Below are 18465 nucleotides of genomic sequence, written 5' to 3'. Positions count from 1 at the left end.
AGATTTCAAACTGACTGCGATTTCGTTGCGATAGAAATCAAGTTAGGAATTCGCAATCAAACCAGTCCCTGGTTCCCCATCAGTATAGATACCAGACAAGAAAGTAATAAGGGCGCATTAGGATCGTACTATAATCCCATAATGTGATCTTATCTCATGATTGTATACAATTCCCTACTACTATGAAAGTCTATATCAAGTCATACTATAACTATACCACCTCTTCTCGCCACTGGTCTGATCTGGCCCCACGCTGAAACAAACACGATATGACATGATCTGTTATCTGCATGGTCGATTGGACCCCAGTCCGGACCGGTCTGGTCTGGTCTGGTGATCTGATCTATGATTAGATATTTTAAAATTTTATTGCCGGTGACTAGTAGGCAACTTTAATGGTCATGTCCGGGTGTGGCTGTTCGTTGTCAAATGACATTTTTCACCGGGCTTACTGTAGCGTCTACATTTCTGCACGTCTACAGTGAACAAAAACAAAAAGATATCACAACGACAGTCTTAGCAGTAGCACCGAATCGGTCATGAGATCCAGCTATTAATTGACTGGGAACAAAAAGAAGGTAAAGAAGGTAAAGAAATGAAAAGTCACAATTATGTATAGGTGATATCTTCAATCAACTGATCATTCATTCAGCAAAACACAAGATACGTTATTGATGTTCGATGTATGAAACATTTTCCACCACCCTCGAAACGTGCGTGGATATCCCATTTACGCAATCAGGCTCTTGATACCGGCCTCCAGGGCAGGGGGGTTGGCGCCGACGACGTCAGAGACCTTCTCGCCCTTGTTGAAGAGCATGAAGGTGGGCATGGCGCGGACGCCGAGCTCGGCGGCAACCTCGGAGAGCTGGTCGACGTCGATCTTGTAGAACTTGGCCTGGGGGTAGGCTTCGCTGAACTGGGCGAGCTTGGGGGCGATGGCCTTGCAGGGACCGCACCATTCGGCGAAGCAGTCGAGGACGACGAGATCCTGGGAGTTGAGGACCTTCTCCTTGAACTCGGCCTCACTGGGTTTTGGGTATGAGGTTAGTTATTTGGGTTTGCAGAGGGGGTTGGTTGGTTTGATAATGTGATGTGGAAAGGGGAGTGGGGTGAAAGGGTTCAGATGGGTGAATTGAGGGGGGAGGGGTGAGAGGGACAGGATAAGGATCCTTCAATTGTGAAGACTGGAGAGAGTGATTGAAAAGAGTCAAACGTACGTAGTGATGTCGATAACGTTTCCGCCAGCCATTTTAGCAGATGAGGGTGAGAATCGGACGGTGGGAGTAGAAGAGAAAGATCGTCTAAGAGCGAATTGGTTGGATGCGGAAATGGGAGATCGAGTTGATGCGATTGAAGCTCTGGACAGAGATCTAGCAGAGAAGGAGGAGGAAAGTCGGGATGAATTAAAACTATGGAAAGTCGCGAAAGATGATTAGCTCGAAATGAGGGGCAGTGAAGGAGGGGCACAAATTGGAATTTATAACGAATTGCCGGAATGACGTTGTGTTGCGTTGCCGGGATGAGTAATCCATCCGACCGTGAAGTGCCAACACGGAAAGAATTGGGTTGGACGCAGGGAGGGCTTAGAGGGCTTACCAAGATGCTCGGGTGAGACGGAGCAGGTTAGTGGTGGACTGATTTGTCAATCGGATGGAATGCATCTTTTTTTATCTTGTCTGTCTGTCTGTCTTGGTCTATGTTACAAAGCGGCTGACTGGCGGGAAGAAGAGGCAAGAAGGGTGAGCTGACAGTGGAAGAACCCGAGAGGACACGTTCGGGCGGTGACGGGAAGCTGCTGGCAGCGTAAAAGCGGCGAATAGCGTGCTCCCGCTGCTTATGAAGCAGATCCGGTCTGGATCTCGGCGATTGCTTCGGTGATTGTTCGGTTATTGGTGCCTCAGGCAGCATCACAAATCCAGACCGACAGTCTTCTTTCTCTCTTCCAGCGGATGGCCTGGGCTACCTTACGGAGTAGGTGAGTAGGTACTCATTCAGATCCATTAAGATTATACTACTACAACCAATATGACAGAATCAATGTCCATTGAATTGAAGAAAATGAGAATGCTCCAAGTCTATCGAGAGAATAATTTTCATCCAGAACGCTGGACACCTATCGCCGTGATCGCAATAGGCACTGCAAGCTTCATCCAAACTTCCGCTGATGTGGGGGTATCAACAAACACAAGAACTAACAAAGTCCACCAACACTAAATCCACTAAGCAGGAATATGGGGGGGGGTGCTTAGTTCGCATTGGAGCATTCAAGAAATACAAAGGTGGCATAATCCAGTACCACCGAAGGGGTTCAAAGCCATATAAAAAGGGGGGGGATTTCGGGGAGGGGGGTTCTTCGAACATATGAAAAGAGTGTGACAAAGGAAAGAGATACATCAAAAGAGTGACTGGGGGGAGGGGGGGTATATACTTCAAAACGCATATTAAATATCTAAGATAGAATCGGAGGGGCTCAGAATCTGAAAGGTGGTCGGTGATTGTTCCAGCACATCACAAGAGGATCCCGAAAAAGGGGGCTATTCTTCCGGTAGTCAAAGGCGCAGCCCTGTTCTTAGCACCAGCTCAGCGGTGTTCAGTGACAATGCCCGCTGTCATAGCCGTCATCTTTGGCGAAATGGTACTCGGCAGAATGCTCCTCGATCGGGCTGAATTCCTCGTCCGCATCCGCAATAACAGAGTTGAGGATCCCTTCGTTCGATTTCGGTCGGATCGCGGGGGTGACGAGAACTGGCCGCCGCGCAACATGATCGTGCCAATTCTCCTCTGACGCTGCTGCTGCCTGGACCATGTCGAAATCATGGTCGGCTTCGCTGACCGCGTGGCTGGCTCGGGTTGGATCGTCGTTGTTGGTGCTGAATTTGACCAATTCCTCGCCGTTGTTGGCCACCTCATCTTCTTTCGGTAGTCCTTCGCTCCCTTCATCCAATCTTCTCCTGGATGAGCTCAGGCTGGGACGAACGGGGTTGCTTGTTCTTTGAGAGATACGGCGTAGGAACTTCCCGGACATCCATGATCCTTCGGAATCAATCGATGCCAGCGACTGCGACAAGGGTACATTTTCCGCGTCGCCTTCGATGCTCTCGCCGGTCCAGGAGTTGTGAGGGTTTCCGTTGGCATCCGGTAGGTCCACGTCAGACCCGGGAATCGGGTATCGCGAAACCATGTGTCCGGCGGACGGTTCATGTTCATCCTCGAGCTCTTCGGGGATGTCCGGGGACTGAAGGCGAGAGTCAGGAGGCGAGAGCGGCTCATCTCCAAAATGTTCGGTGAACTTGGACTGAGAGCGCTTGATCGTACCCGAATGCAGGAACGTCTTGGGAGGCACGTAGGGTGGCGGTCCAGATGACTGGGTGGACACCTTGAAAAAAGATTCGTGGGAGGTGTTGTTGGAAATTTCTGATCGCTGATCGTGGAATCGTTCACGGTATCTTCGCTTAAGACGCGAACTGCCCCGTCGGAAAATCGACGATATCGTGTTCATCCGACCATTGCCGTGGTCGGACAGGCGTCGCTCCGAGTCGACAGTTCGTGATAAATCCGAGGTGGATTCTCGGCCCATGCCATTGACCTGGGAAGATGAAGGACTATGCAAGGTACTTCGCGACATAGCCATCTCCTGAGACGGAGCAAAGCTGCGACGCATGCCCAACTTCGGTTCCCGGATAGAGCTGTCGTCAATATTGCCGATGACACTGACACTTTCGGTGGATTCACGGATTTTGCGGTGGGCATCCTTGGAAGCATCTCGCAACCATGAGCCGGCAGGGTCGCCAGACTGGATGGTTGTCATCTCGTTGGCTTTGGACGCATCATCTCTGCCCGCACGATCGGTTTCAGCGTGGTTCTCGGCACCTGGCCGGCCTCGCTGGATTTGGGCACTGTCCTCCTTTCCGTCCTGGTGGGCACGAGCCGCAGATTCACGCTCCGCTTCCAATCTTTGCCGCTCAGCGGTCCGTTGGAGTCTACGTTGCAGTTTCTCCTGGTCTTCGATCTGTTTTCGCTCCTTTCGTCGACGATCTCTTTCCAACAGCTCCCTCAAGGCGCCCGCATCGAGATCATCGGCCAGTCTATCCACTCGTTTCTTCGAGTAGGCATTTTCCTCCGAAACTGAGACGGCGGGGGTCTTTTCCTTCCGGGTCGACCCCTCGGATGTTTTTTGGCTCTTGGCGGTCGGAACTCGAGGGGCTTCGACGTATCGGATAACGGGACGCGGGGTCCAAGCACTGAGCCCGTTAACTTTGAAGGTGTAAGAGTCCGCGCAATCGGAGAGCGAGGACGCGGAGTCACGAAGGGAGAGACTGAGATCGGATTGGTGTCGATCGGATCGTCGACTATGATTCCTCGGAGGTCGGCGGGTGTCGACCGAGAGGTTGTCTCCGGACTGGTATGAACGGTGGGGAATGTCAATCGGCGAGGAAGCCATCAGACGAATTTCTCGCTCTCTGGCGATTTCGTAGGCCTTTCGCTTGCTTAATTTCTTTTTCAGGACCGAGGGGCCATTCTCGGGACGTTTCGATTTCACCAGCGCTATTGAGGGGTGGTCCTGACCGACGGTCGAGCGAGGGGCATGACCATCGTGACGGTAGCCTGTCCGGGAGGCCTGATCCCGTGCGTCTCTCATCGAGATAGCCTGCTCGTTGTCTGGCGTAGGTGCAGGGAGGCGATGAGGCTGAGAAGGGGGCGAAGTCTCACTCAAGGAAGTCGAGAGGTCGCCCACCGGGTTAGAGTGTCGGTTTTTTTGCCGCTTCGATTGCTTGCGTGAAGGTTTGGTATCCAAGCTATGACGTTGTTCCTGCGACAAGCGGGCTTCTTCGACAGCGCCATTATCCAACTGGATTGTATGTCGCTTGCTTTTCCGACCAAATGGCCATATCGCCATGACGTCCGCTCACATACACCGGCGCTAAAAAGTCAAAGGTGAAGAGAGCTGAATTCGGATGTGAAGGGGGCGCGGATGACTGAAGTCATGGGTGGGAGGAACAGATTAAAAAAAGACGAAGTGGCGCGGGCACGAGACCGGGTGAAGTAAACGGATCCCGAGTTCAAGCTTTCCTTTGAGCAAGAAAATCGAAAAGAAATCCTCAGCAAGCTAGCAATCAGAGCAAGCCGGCGAGCTAAGAAGGATTAATAGAAGATAGGAGTCGGGTAAAGGTGCTCGAGGGTGGAAGTCGAGACCTGGTAAGGCGATAGTGTGAGAAGCTAGGTAGAAGGCAAAATAAAAACAAGATTTTTTTTTGAAAAAATCAACGGTAAGAGGGAATAGCGTTTGGAGTACGGAGGGAAGTAGTAAGGATCTCCAGGTGCTGAGAGGGACCGGGGCAGAGGGACTATTGGTTTAGAACGAACGGATGGAAGAAGTAGTTTGGGAGGACTATCAAGTTGGTGGTGAGACTCCAAGCCACACACCACATGGAGTGGCAAACCAACAGAGTTCCGGTAGGTAGATGGATTATAACCCCGGATGCCCAAAATATTAAACGAAAGGAACCCCAAGGGGGGGGAGAAAGCGAAAAGGAAGGAAAGGAGAAAAACGAGGAGAGGAGAAAGGATGAAAAAAGAGAAGAGAAGGAAAAGAAAAAAGGGAAAAGAGAAAGGGAAAAAAGAAGTGAGCCCGACAAAACAGACCCAAACCCCCAATACCCAAAGGAGTCAAGTCAGAAGGAGGCCGTGAGCGAGGGACTGGCCTGGTGAACTAGAATTATTAGTCCACTAAGGAGGGACTGCGAGGGCCGAGACAAACAAACCGCCCTTTTTTTTTTTTTTTCGGGGTCACTCAACCAGGGGATCTGCTCTGCTGGTTACACCGTGACAGCCCCCGGGCCCGGCCGTCAACCACTGGGAATTTCTCTGTTTTGATTTACCGAGTCGATTCGGATTTTGAATTGGTTTTGGTCTTCTGCCTCTCTGGTGTTGGTCGTTGGGTCACATGGGGTTATAGCGGTACTGTACCTTAGTTCAAGTTACCTACCTATGAGTCTGTGACGAGTATGTACTCCGTAAAGGCGTAGTGTCTCTCAAAACGGTCCCAATCGGTTGATATGCATCTTCCCGCTTTCTGTCTCTTTTGGGAGGAACAAATATAAAATAAAATATATTAAATCTACGCAATTTACGCCGTACCTTCGAGATCCAGGTCCTCTACGGGATGTAAATGAACATAACCATCATCAACAGTTCTAATCTACTCCGTACAGAATTAAAGACCTACTTACATGAAAAATAAAAATGAAATAAAATCGAATTAAAAATATGGAAAAATCTTCAATGGTGGGGGAAAGGGAAAAGTCGCCCACCGACTGCCAGATTGAAGCCCAATCCCATTGTTACCGCCGACTGGGACCAGCCATTATTGGTACCTGCCTTAGGGGACCGCCGATAGGTGTAATCGCCGTGACTATCGACGGTGCCGCGCTCCACTCCGCCATCTTTAGAAACATCGCGCGGTGGGCAACTTTGCGCCGGTCTTTCCGTCTTACCGTTTGGTACCGCTAGCTCACGGGGCAGCTCCACTTGGTGTGGGATATTGTGTATGTGTATTACGGTTGTATACTCCGTACTGGTGTTCTTGGCACGGCCTCGATAGGAAAACTATTATGGTCGACTATCTACTCCGTACGGTGTAGTATCTACTAGAGTCGGTGCATCGAGCACATTCTGCCCTCGTTCTGGAGAACCATCGCCAGATAGTGGTAGTATCTGCATTGTACTCACTACCCAGTGCATCGCCTCGAAAACGGTCAAGATCAACCGACCAACTGCCAAGATTCCCTCTCTCGTCAGCCCGACAGCGACGGACTCTTCGGTAGCCAGAAAAGCAAGCAAGCTGCTTGGCCGGTAGTCGGTACATACCTACGAGCGCATGTACTATACTACATCGCATCAGGGTGCTAGAAGAGTCATGACCGTACTCCGGAGTAAAACCATCAATTTCAATCTGTCTGCAGCAAGCCTCGTCTATCCCAGAACTCCATGAGTTACAGTCGTTCCTTTCCCCTCCGCAATGCAATCCCATTTAGAATTCTCCTGCAGGGGCCGCCCGAGCCATACGGCCCTGGGCACTCTCGCAGCATCTCTCGCCGACCCGGTTGCGATAGCCTATGGGTGCCCTGGCTCTCCGGGCCCATGCTACTACTGCATATGCTGAACATCATCTCTCGGCGGCCATGATCTCATCGGAAAACGATCACAACCAGCGTCTTCGATCTGGTCGGTACGACTGTGTATATACTGTGTATGTGTGTACGAGCCCGTAATGCAGGATACAAGGCCGGGTAATCGTGAAGGTACTGCCCCAGAGCCCGGGCGGAGACAGTCCCAGACTCTTTCTCAGGCACGAAAAAAGATGACGATGGGTGATGATGTCAGTGGATCTCTGCAGGATTCAGCGTGATTGGGTAGTGGATATGAGGAATTGACTGACGGGCAAATCATGAGCAGAAGGAATGTTTCTGGTGGGGGGGACCTTGGAAAGGTCTGAAGCCTTGGATCCATTATCCGTAACGCTAAATCTTAGCGTCGCTTACGCTGGGACGGCAGGGCAGACACTGGACAGACACTAGACAGGCACAAGCAACATTAACAATTCCTTTGCAATCAACGACAATGACGAACACCGGAGGAGATCTTTCCTAGATTGAGGTTGATTTAACATCTGCCTGAGAGGCTGAGATTTTTTAGATACGTTGAATGAACAGGTCCCATGGCAAGATTGACCACGGTCAAATGTGCTGAGTGTTATCTGTGACACCCATCCCATCCATCCCTTTCTCAAGGAACAAATCGGAAATCCCATGCGTCCAGCAGCACTCCAGCTCCTCCTCCCGTCCTCGCCCATATCACGCTTTCCTGACAGCAATTGACAGGTCCAATGCGCATGGACCAGACGGTGCAGAATCCTGCGCCTATCGATGACATCGTAACGGTCGAATCTCCATACACAGGTATTCGTCCAGGCCGGGTGGGTCTTTGTTTTGATCAACTAAATCCTGAGGACCCAAGGTTCAGAACGCCGAAGGGGAGAGACACTCAGACATTCAGACACTTGCTTCGAGGCCTTCACTGCTTTCTCGGGCTGGTTTTCAGCGCCAAACCCCGTCGATCCTCCCTAGGGCCCCAGGGCATGATATCCCTGGGTAATAATGTGTCAGTCTACGTCGGTCTGGATGTTCATCGAACACTCCCGGGTGGAGTTTGGACTCGGAAGAAATTTTTCTTTTGTCTTTTTTTCCCTCTTGTTTTTTTTTTTTTTTTTTTTGTGATTTCCACCATCGGTCTTAGTAATTGTTAATTAAACAGTCAACGCCTGGTTTCTCCTCTCTCCCCCCCTCGACAAGAAGTAGCGTGCCTCCACAGGCCCAGTCCGGGACTGAATTCCCGCGTCTCTTCTTCGTTAAACCCACCCGCGGGAGGGGTCATTATTTCCTTCCTTGCAGATTTCATCATATTGAGTGGACTCCGATTGTAGTAGGTATGCTAGAGTACGGAGTACGGAGTACTGTATGTTGATTGTTGAATGTTGACAAAGGAGGAGCAAAGAGAGAGGGGTGGAGGCCCGTTTTCCAGAAATACATACCGAAACAAAGCCCGCCCAGCGCCATGGGACAATTTACCCGAGTTGTCAGTCCGAACCACACTTCTTTAGACTCTATCTTTGGCGTGTTGTCGAGCCCCAGATCTCCAGCAGACTACGTACTACAGATTCAGGTACATACTTTTGGCGTCCGTAGATGGGCCTCTGGGTTCCAATTTCCGACATCACCGCCGACGCTGGGATCTCTTCTCTCGTATCCCGTCAAGCTAGGCCCTCGAGATTAATGTCTCTCGTTGTGCATGTGCGGTACGATGAATGAATGTCCACCTGTACTGCGCATTCCTATTCCAACAGGGACAGAAGAGAGGGGGGTCCAGTCAACGACGATTCCGGTGAATACGGGAGGGCGCACTGTTGAGTAACCCGGGCGGATTGTAGTGCCGAAACTCATTCAATTTGAGTACTAACCAAGGGCCCCTTCGGCGATAATCAGTGGATCTTTCTGTTCCTGCATCTAATTTACTACACTGATCCGACCAGATCTCAATCTCGTGAGGGGATGGAGTTGGACGGATGGTTTTATGAAAGTGAAACATCAGACAGTCGTGGAGGGGAACAGGAGCATGTTAATGGTGGCTGTGGTTGTCCTTGCATGGACGAAGCAGGTACATCCTGATTCCTAAGTCCCAGTCCCTGGGTAGGTAGGTACATACCTGTTCCCTTCAAACGGGTTCCTCTCCGGGAGAGATTCGGCCGCCGCGTTCATGAGATCTCGGACACAACGTCGGGCGCTTGTGGCGAGTATGTACAGTAACTCCGTAAGGATGGATCGAGGGGAAATTGGTCCAAACGTGATATTCCATCCCGAGAGGAGGGGAAGTTGCACATTCTCATCTCAGACATCCGCACAGCGAGATCCTTCATGCACGTAATCTCTCTCAAGCAGATTAGAGCGACGGACACTGTATTATTGACATTGTATGCCGTATGGTCGAACCGACCTTTCCTTTTTTAGATTCTTTTCTACAGATACATCTGTCTCCTCCGTAAGACATGGTACCCTGCGATCATCGCTGCTGATAGGCGGTTTAATTTCTTTTGATCAGAGTCGATCCAAGCCGGTGGGTCCAATGTCAGCGGGCGTTACGACCTTGTATCCTCAATAATACATTCCCTGGATTTGCCGTAACCAAAAGCAGGTACATACAAACTTGGTCCCTGGACTTGTCAGAACCATAGACTTAAGGCTAAGAGAGCCGACCAAGTTTATTAAATTAAGATTAGAATTAGTTAGAGATTTTCTTCGGAGAAAGACTCCTATCTTACTACGATCGGAATCAATCGATACGAGGCTGATGGTCCGTGAATATTGTCTTCCTTCAGTCTAGCAAGTAAGCCCGAGGTCCTTCTTCATCGTCCATACCTACCTATTTCTATCTACCAGTAGGTAGGTAAGCGTTGTCCTGGACCCATTCCAATAAAGACCAAAGTACCGCTTTTTCTCCACGACCAGCAGCGAGGGGTCGACCGAAGGATTGGTCACTTGGGAGATGATTTGGTATGTGCATCGGTCCGTACATATACATACATGCATACATAAATACTAGGTACTTGCCTACATCCGGATATCCATCCACCCATTCATAAAGATAGGGTCATGTACGTATGCGCAGCAGGAAGGTGGGAAAACTGCATGCGCCTAACATTATTACCTGTCATATAACAATGCAGAGAGTGCAGGCCAACAGACCGTCGCTAGATATAATACACAATTACCTACCTACCTTCCTTAAGATTGGTGGCATTTGGCTAAAGATAACAATCGACAGCGAACAGGGCGAACTATGGCCATTACGGAGTAACTAACTAGTTGAACATGACCTGTCTTCCGACGAACATCACCCTACCTACTACACCCTAGTAGTCCCTACAGAACAGTACATTGGTAGCTCGGGTTACCTGCAGCTGCTGTGGCGCTAGTTAGACGCTCTCGCATGGGGCCTAGAACTGGCAACGGAGCGTTGTAAGGCACCACGTTTGGTTTGCGTTGGCAGTGGTCAAGAAGAAAACTACTCCGTAATGATCATTATTATTTGGTCTGGAATACAGTACAACCACTAGGTTACTTTCTCCGACTTGAATTCTCGTAGAGTTCTATTAATTTTGTCCGAATTATCCAGTACGGCAGGGCTTGAGAGTTTGGTTTTTCGGTTCTTAATTGTCCATACCTGCCTAGAGAGGGGTAGGTTGTCTTCCGTCCGTCCTGCGGCTTTGGGGATTCGTTTTCTTTCTCGAACTTAGGCACAGGCACTTACTCCGAACAAGTCTTGGCTTTTCTTTTGTGGCTTTGGAGTTTTCATACATCTCAACGGTTTTGTCTTTGTTTTCTTGGGCTTTTTTTCTTTCCCCATTTTTTATTTTCCAATTCCAAATATCTACGAACTAACTTAGTTCAATTCTTCCTTCGTACCCCTCCCTCTCTCTCTCTTTCTCCCTTGGGTACATACAAACAAAGACCGCAAACCGAATCGAGCCTCTCCGAATGCGAATGAAATAAAGAGTATTGAAACAAACGCAACAAAACGAAACTACCGACGGAAGTCTACATTCAATATGAACTTTCCTCCGACACAGGACCAATAATAAACTCCAGGGTTATCCTTTCTATCTACTCTACCTACACCGTACTAATTCAACCAGTATACATCAACGCCAAGCCAACACCCATTGAATCAGGCGGTTGCTGGCAAACGGAGAAGACAGAGGGGAGCAAAGAAAAGAAAAGACAGCGCCAGCCTAATAGATGCCCGAGAATGGGGGCATTTGATATGTCCAGGTATGTATGTATGTACTAGTATATACGGAGTAGGTTTTTTGACATAGCATTCGTGTGGGTTGGTATGTATGTACTTGGTAGTGGATTTGGGTGGGCACGAAGAAAATGACAAAAGCAGCAGCAACAACAGCAGCATCAAGACAAAAAATGAACGCCAGGAATGACCACCTAATTCCGAAAAGGAAAAGTGCGTACTTGTTGAATCGAATGATGATACGGATATAATCCTAGACTCGATCTATCGATCGGTGTTCTGGGCCTTATTATTTAGGTCCTCTTCTCTTCTCTCCTCCAGTACTCCGTACAGTACGTAAAAAGGATCCATACGGAGGATGCACTCAGAATGCAATTCGGTTGTTGGTCTCTCGGCCACGTCCATACCCAGCAATCTAGATTGCCAGATGTGGCTAGAGAATAGCGAAAAAAAAAGAAAGAGGGCAAGACCCTTGTTAACTGCAGCAGTCCTCCGTATAGACTACTCCATTCGTATATACAACTAGGAACGTAACAAGACCCGACCCATCGCAGCGCATTAATTAACATTAACGAGTCGAGCGTTTCCGGAGTCGGTTTGGTTCCTTTTCCAGAACGCGGTATCGGCGACTCACGTGGCGACTGAGAAGCCTCTTAATTGACCACGAGTCATGCGCTTTGTCGTTTTCATTGGTGTTGTCGGCGTCGCTGCTGTGGTCTCCATCCCCGCTGCCAGTTGCAGGGCGAGATGATGGCGAACCCCGCCGGTTATGGTGATTGTGATTGTGTCCGGCTGGTGGATAGTACTGGTCTCGTCCGGATCGGAGGGCAGTGATCAATGACTCTGAGCCCATTATCTCATAGGATAGGGATTCTTAGATCTTGGGGATCAAGAAATTCGAGGTAGAGATAAATAAAATAAAAAGAGATAATAATGGTTTTTCTTGTCCTTTTTGGTTTTAGTTTATGATGTATCTGTATGTGCCTCCGCTAATGGTGGGTTTAATGCTGACGAATAGGGCCAGAATTCCAAAAAAAATGATCAATAATGAATATATTGATATAGCTTTTTCTCTCTCTTTTTTAATTTATTTTTTTATCTGTCGCGAAAGACTTAGAAATACTAGAGGATCGGAATTTCGTCGGCGAACCAGGGTATTGTCGGGTGGAATAATCCGTCGGTTGTAAACGGAGGTACGGAGTAGGTACTTGGTGTGGACTGTGGGGGGATCTTTGTATTGATCCAGCTGAATCAAAACCACTGGACAGCAATGAGATAAGGTGCCAGGATTATACCAGAGATAGTAAGAATCGAATGCCAAAAGGAAGAACCGGTACAGTCGCAGCAAAGAGTGCTGTGTTGTGTAGCAGGGAGTGTTGTGGGGGGTGTCTTTTTTTCCTGCTTGGCTTTGACTGACTGACTGACTGACTACGCGTACTTCCCCAACCACTAACTACTTGTTTACTATTATTATTGTCGTTGACTTGGGTCTTACTTGACTACGGGCGTACCATGGTTCAGCAGCAGGATGCCAATGAGACAGGCCGTGGGGACGAAGTTTGGTCCATCTCGGGGCTCTCGGAGGGGCAGTGAAACGGCTGGCCTTCCAGAATTTCGCCTCGGGCTAATCAGGCCTCCTCGCCCGTTCTTTGGCGAGATCCCGTGAGCAGCACGTGCCTAGTCTCGTGATTGATGATCGGTTGGAAAAATTGGTCGGGTTGAGAATTATGAAAGGTGACACTTAAGTATATTGTCAGAGGGGGTTCCGGTTTCGCGGCAAAATATGCTCACGGTAGACTGCGGCAACGGCAGATGTGACATCGGATAAAACATGGCCAAATCAATGACAATGAGTTCAATATGACCTAAGAGTGCAGCAGGGAACCCCTCACTTTACTTTCTCGAGCACGATGGAGTCATGGAGGCAAATTCTTCCTACCCTCACCGCATGAGATCTGATAAAGCGATCAACACACCGCCAGATCGCTTGACTAAGTACTCCTACTAAATAGGATTGGGCAAGAGATCACAAGAGACGCATCAGGCAGAGAATGGAAGTACTTTGATTGATCTTGGCTAGACCACAGTCTACACAAATTCACGTACTCTTTAGTGCTCCCTTGAGTAGATCTGCCTGGCCTCACATTGGAATTTGAAGTACTACTGTACTCCACCTAATAGACAGTAAGCACGGTAGATCCCAACAGTCATACGTACGGAGTACATCACTCTTCCATCAACGAAAAATCCCCATTCAAGGGTCCCAATCAGGTCCATTGTCAACGGAGCGGGACGAAGAGGAAGAAATTCCTCCAGACCCAAAAGAAACCCCGCATCTTCCATTCCTTCCCCTTCCGATCTTCGTGCAGGGATGTACGAGAAGCCATCGACACGGATGTGCTCCCGTTGCTACCTGATCAGTTCAGGGACGGGATATCCTTATGCACGTTGACTCAACCCCCGGGGAATTTCCAATTGTTCAGTCCCAGCCCTGGGTGTCATTTAAGCCCTCTCCATCCCTACCGTGCCTTCGGGTACCTTTTCTTCTTCCTGGTCCTGGCTCGAGTTTATATCTATTACCGCACGCTTACTATATTTACTGTCTGTCTGGCTGCCTTTGCTCGGAACTTCAAGTCATCGATGATTTGAATGACTTTCCACTCACTCATCCATCCCCTCGTACCTCTATGAGATAAGCGGACCATACACCAAAACACAGAATTAGAGATCATGGATGCTCTCTGGCTATTCGTCGCCTTCGGCTACCTCCTCCTATACGCCTTCGCCTCGCTGCAGCCAATCCAGCCCGTCATCATCCACCTCGGGCCCATTGCGAACTGAAACCGCCTGATTTAGGTTCTCTCTCCGGATTGGTTGTGGTTCTCGGAGGATAAGACAAACAGATTGTTTTCCTTTTCTTGGATCGGATGAAAAGTGATGATGCTGGGGGTCTCTCGAATCCAACATTCCGATGACGTTTTGGTGGTCGAGGTTATTCCTACCTGACGAGATCGACGGACTCATTCCTCTCCGAGGTATTCTGTTGATCGGAATCGCTCGCTTATTACCTCATACCTACTGCTTGAGTGGTGGTTGGATACGATGGGCTTGATGGATGGCTTTTACGTCTCGTCACGTCACGGTGTCAATTGCCTTCATTGTTGGTTAGTTGGTTGCCGACTGCAGTCGCTCGTTTGATTACCGCGATGGAATCATGCGGAATGTGAATGTGTTGATGAATAGACTGGGATGGTCTATTTAGGCCTTTTCTATGCCGGAAAGCTCGGCCATCGCTCTTTTCTATATGATATGCGAGGCTAGATGGCATTGGATTCCGCCTTTCCTCGCCAGGGAACTACGGACGGAGTCGTTTGGAAGATGGGGAAGGGTTATATTGGGACACTCAAGTGCATATCTCGGCTGGGTTTCTGGTTGATGATTTTACAAAAGCTCTTGATGATTAATGATTGATGATGTGACGATTGTTTATGTTTAAGTCGAATTGGAATATGAAATGGCGCCAATGGGATTCGGGTGTCTAGACGGCGGAATAAACGAATATGCCAAGAATGTGATGAGTTTCTTTACTCATGCTTCATAAATTCTGAACAGTGACCTTTCAGACATTCGAGGATCTTTTTCTGATAGACTAGTATCGTTTCTTGTTCCCCTTCTCTGCAGCAGGGTATTCTAGGTTGACTGAATACCAACGCCAACACCACTTCCAGCTGACGCCCCTCTCATGGCAGATAATAACGGTGACCTCATCGGAATGTCTGAGCGATCAGTCGATCATCTACAACCAACCGAATGACAGTGGTTTGTGATGTAACCAAGCAAGATCATCAAGAATGTGCAGGCGCTGGCGTTTGCAATTACGATAGCGTAATTCGTGGACCGGCGTTCCGGCCCGAGTATTCTTCTTCCTTCATGAGCACTCTCGGTTCATTCAAAGATCCAAATGCCTTAATGCTAACAGAAGCCCTCGGTGTGGGTATATTTTTTGGTACTCAAACGCCAGTGTCCCCTCTATCAACCTCGTAGCAACTAAGGCCTGAAGTTCGCAATCGTAAAAGAACAACCATTTAAAACCAGATTTTGATGAGCTCTTCACTAACGGCACTGGGAGTCAGAACGCCACTGTCGGTAATCAACGCAGAGATCAGATGAGGCGGTGTGTAGTCGACCACTTCGGAGCTGTGCGCCAGTTGCTGCTTGTCGCCGTCGGTGATCTCCTCTTCGGTCTTGAAGTCGATCACGTGTTGATCAATAGGCAGGTCATATTGTCCCAGGGGATAGAGCCGGACGAATTTGTGGCTCTCCGCCACGACGTAGAAGGGCTTCCCCATGGCCTTGGCCAGGAGACCGATCTGATACGTTCCCATGCGCGACACGATGCCGCCGTTCTCGACCACACCCTCCGCACCCACGATGACAGTGTCGGTCTTCCCTAGCGAATACGCGACGGCCGACTCGGGGATCGTAGAGACAGGCACGCCCTTTTCCCGCAACGCCCGCACCGTCTCCATGCCCTCGGGTTCCGCCGCGTCAGAGAGCACGTAGATCACGCGGAACCGAACGGCGGACGGCCCGCCCTTGTCGTCGGCAGCTTGCTGCAGGAGCGAGGCCACGACTCGCGATCCGCCGTTCGTCAACACCGTGCTGCCATCGCGCACAAAGCCTCGACCGAACCCGGCGATCTTGTCTCGGCTCTCCTTCGCGCGTCGGATGAACAGCCGGCCGTTCGAAAGGAGATGAGCGCGGATGGCGTTGAAGTCGCCCGCGGGTCCGAGCTGGCCCGGTCTTTGGAGGGTGGTGATCAGGTATCGTTGGAACAGGTCGGTTCCGGCGGACAGTCCAATGGGGTTGGGGATGGATTTCTTGAGGTGCGCGGTGGATTTTTCCAGCAGGTCGAGCGTCTCTGATATCGTGGATGAGGGCGAGTGTGTGAGGAGCAGAACCAACGCTTCGATGGCCGCGATTGGCATCGTCAGGTCCGGGTCGGAGCGAAGCAGGTCATTGTATGTTGCAACAATGCTAGGAGTGGGATTAGCAGACATTTATAGGAGCAAAAAAGTCATCGTCAAGAAACGTACTCGAATGGCTTGTTAGCCGGCGTCGAGCTTGAATCGGCAGCGGCCATGGTGAATTCTAGCGGACCAGGAAGCTCGTTAGGAAGAACAAGGGAACCTTTTCGTGGAGCAGACGCAAATCTACCTCTATCGCAGTCACCGCGCCGCAAAAGAGTCATCGAAAAGAGACCGTGGAGTGGATGTTTGCTCCGTTTGCATTGACTGCCCCTCCCGAACGGCGCTAGTCCGCTTCCGGTTGCCATGCGAGAGGCCGTTGCGGTAAACAATCATCATAACATTGAGCGGATCAAGCAGCTCCCCCCTAATCGTTGACGAGCGTCCTCCCTCTCCGTTCTTCTTCGTAATACATTCCAATCTTGTCATCGCGACCGGGTCTACATACGGAAATGGCGTACAGCCATCGAATGAGCCAACAATTCCATGGCTCCCAGCAGCAACACAGCAGGGGCGGCGGTCGAAAGAAGGAGGATGACAACGATGCTCTAATGCGCCTGGTGGGTTGCCTTCTCCATGCGCGCACTCAATCCATAGGTCGTGCTAATTTCAAGAATAGCCTGACAAGGAAATCGCAGGATGTATCAATGATATCGGCATTCCTTTCACCGCGGCGGACTTGGTCAAGCCCAACCCGCAACAGATCCAACAGGTTTTCGAATGGTTTGCGAAGATTGTCATGAATATCACCCGTGATACGGTAGAGCCTGGGATGCGCGTCGCAGCGGAGGACGTTGGTGGTGACTATCCAGACATCGTGCCTACCGAAACGCGCAATCTGATGGGTTTTTTTGGTAGCTTGCGGCGGTTGATGATGGAGGTATGTATGCTTGATGCTGGGATCTTGCTTCTATTCGTAGGCAACCGTTACCCGACTTTTGCTAACTCGATCTTTTAAACACAGTGCGGAGTGCACGACTTCACGTTTACAGACATGACAAAACCCACGCACGACCGACTAGTTAAGATATTTTCATACCTCATCAACTTCGTCAGATTCCGCGAGTCCCAAAACGCCGTCGTGGAGGAACACCTGAACAAGTCCGACAAAATCAAGACGCGCATCGAGACCCTCTACGAGGAAAACCAGGATATGGGACGACATCTGGACGAGATGCGGCGCAACCTCAAGGCCAATGAGACCCAAGTGAAGGAGAAAGTTCGACGAAACGACGAGCTCAAGGCGCGACTGCTCGAATTAAGACGCAACCAGGAACGAGTCGCCGATACTCTGGAGCGGGTCAAGACAGACAAGGGGAAACGGCAAACAAGCTTGGAAGAAAAGACGGAGAAGGTCGTCCGCACTCGGCAGGAGGTGGAAAAGCTTCGTCCCTACGTTATGGAAAGCCCGGGTACCCTCCAGGCTACTTTGACCGACCTTTCGGAGAATCTGCTGCGCGAAAAGGCTCAGATCGATGCGATGGAGAAGAGAGCGAGAGCGCTGCAAACCTCGTCGGATACGTTTACGGTTGTGAGCAATGATGTGCAGGCTTGCATTAAACTTCTTGAGGATATATCTGTGGAGCTGCAAAAGGAAGAGGAAGAGGAATCGCGAGCGTCTCGGAACAAGGAAGCGATCTCTGACCGAGGAAACAATGTGAGGGAGGTGGAGCAAACAGAGAAATTGCTTCAGCGACAGCTGGCGCGGTGGAACGAGAGGATCGAAGCTCTCCGAAAGAATGCTCAAGAAAAGGCAGATGCGGCACAAGGCCGTATGGAGGAGCTACGAAATGTCCAGAAACAACTCCGTGAGGAACGTGCAGAAAAGCAACGGGACATGGAGAGAAGGAGAATCAAGATCGAACAGATCGAGAAGAAGGTACGATCGGCGCCATTCCTTGTTCAATCGTGTGACTAACCTTTATCTAGATGGTCGATCTCAAGGAGAACATCGAGAGTGAAATCCAGAGCGCCCACGATGAATATCTGAAGCTCGAATCGCATATCAAGCTTTACATCACCGACATGGAGAAATGTCTATGAGTCTGGAGTTTTCATTGGTACATACAATTCAGGA

At 49.9% G+C, this 18465-nt stretch overlaps 4 protein-coding genes across 4 annotated transcripts; 1 reads left to right on the top strand and 3 right to left on the bottom strand.

The window, feature by feature from the left end:
- Window positions 1–730: 730 nt before the first annotated feature.
- KD926_009678 (thioredoxin family protein) lies at window positions 731–1252 on the bottom strand (the record flags this gene model as incomplete). Its single annotated transcript, XM_053095715.1, has 2 exons — window positions 731–1028; window positions 1221–1252. 2 exons carry the CDS (start codon window positions 1250–1252, stop codon window positions 731–733), a joined length of 330 nt encoding a protein of 109 aa, XP_052960245.1.
- A 1341-nt stretch (window positions 1253–2593) lies between these two features.
- Window positions 2594–4900, bottom strand: KD926_009677 (uncharacterized protein; the record flags this gene model as incomplete). Its single annotated transcript, XM_053095714.1, has 1 exon — window positions 2594–4900. One exon carries the CDS (start codon window positions 4898–4900, stop codon window positions 2594–2596), a length of 2307 nt encoding a protein of 768 aa, XP_052960244.1.
- A 10546-nt stretch (window positions 4901–15446) lies between these two features.
- Window positions 15447–16504, bottom strand: KD926_009676 (translation initiation factor eIF2B subunit alpha; the record flags this gene model as incomplete). Its single annotated transcript, XM_053095713.1, has 2 exons — window positions 15447–16398; window positions 16458–16504. 2 exons carry the CDS (start codon window positions 16502–16504, stop codon window positions 15447–15449), a joined length of 999 nt encoding a protein of 332 aa, XP_052960243.1.
- A 354-nt stretch (window positions 16505–16858) lies between these two features.
- On the top strand, window positions 16859–18431 carry nuf2 (kinetochore-associated Ndc80 complex subunit NUF2; the record flags this gene model as incomplete). Its single annotated transcript, XM_053095711.1, has 4 exons — window positions 16859–16948; window positions 17008–17268; window positions 17353–18267; window positions 18318–18431. The coding sequence occupies 4 exons, from the start codon at window positions 16859–16861 to the stop codon at window positions 18429–18431; spliced, it is 1380 nt and encodes a 459-aa protein (XP_052960242.1).
- Window positions 18432–18465: the final 34 nt, after the last annotated feature.

The sequence above is a fragment of the Aspergillus affinis genome, assembly GCF_023601865.1.
Source record: "Aspergillus affinis strain CMG 70 chromosome Unknown NODE_6_length_556011_cov_87_064024, whole genome shotgun sequence".
Classification (NCBI taxonomy): domain Eukaryota; kingdom Fungi; phylum Ascomycota; class Eurotiomycetes; order Eurotiales; family Aspergillaceae; genus Aspergillus; species Aspergillus affinis.
Note: the sequence above shows the minus strand (reverse complement) of the source record. Positions and strands in the feature narration are given on the sequence as shown.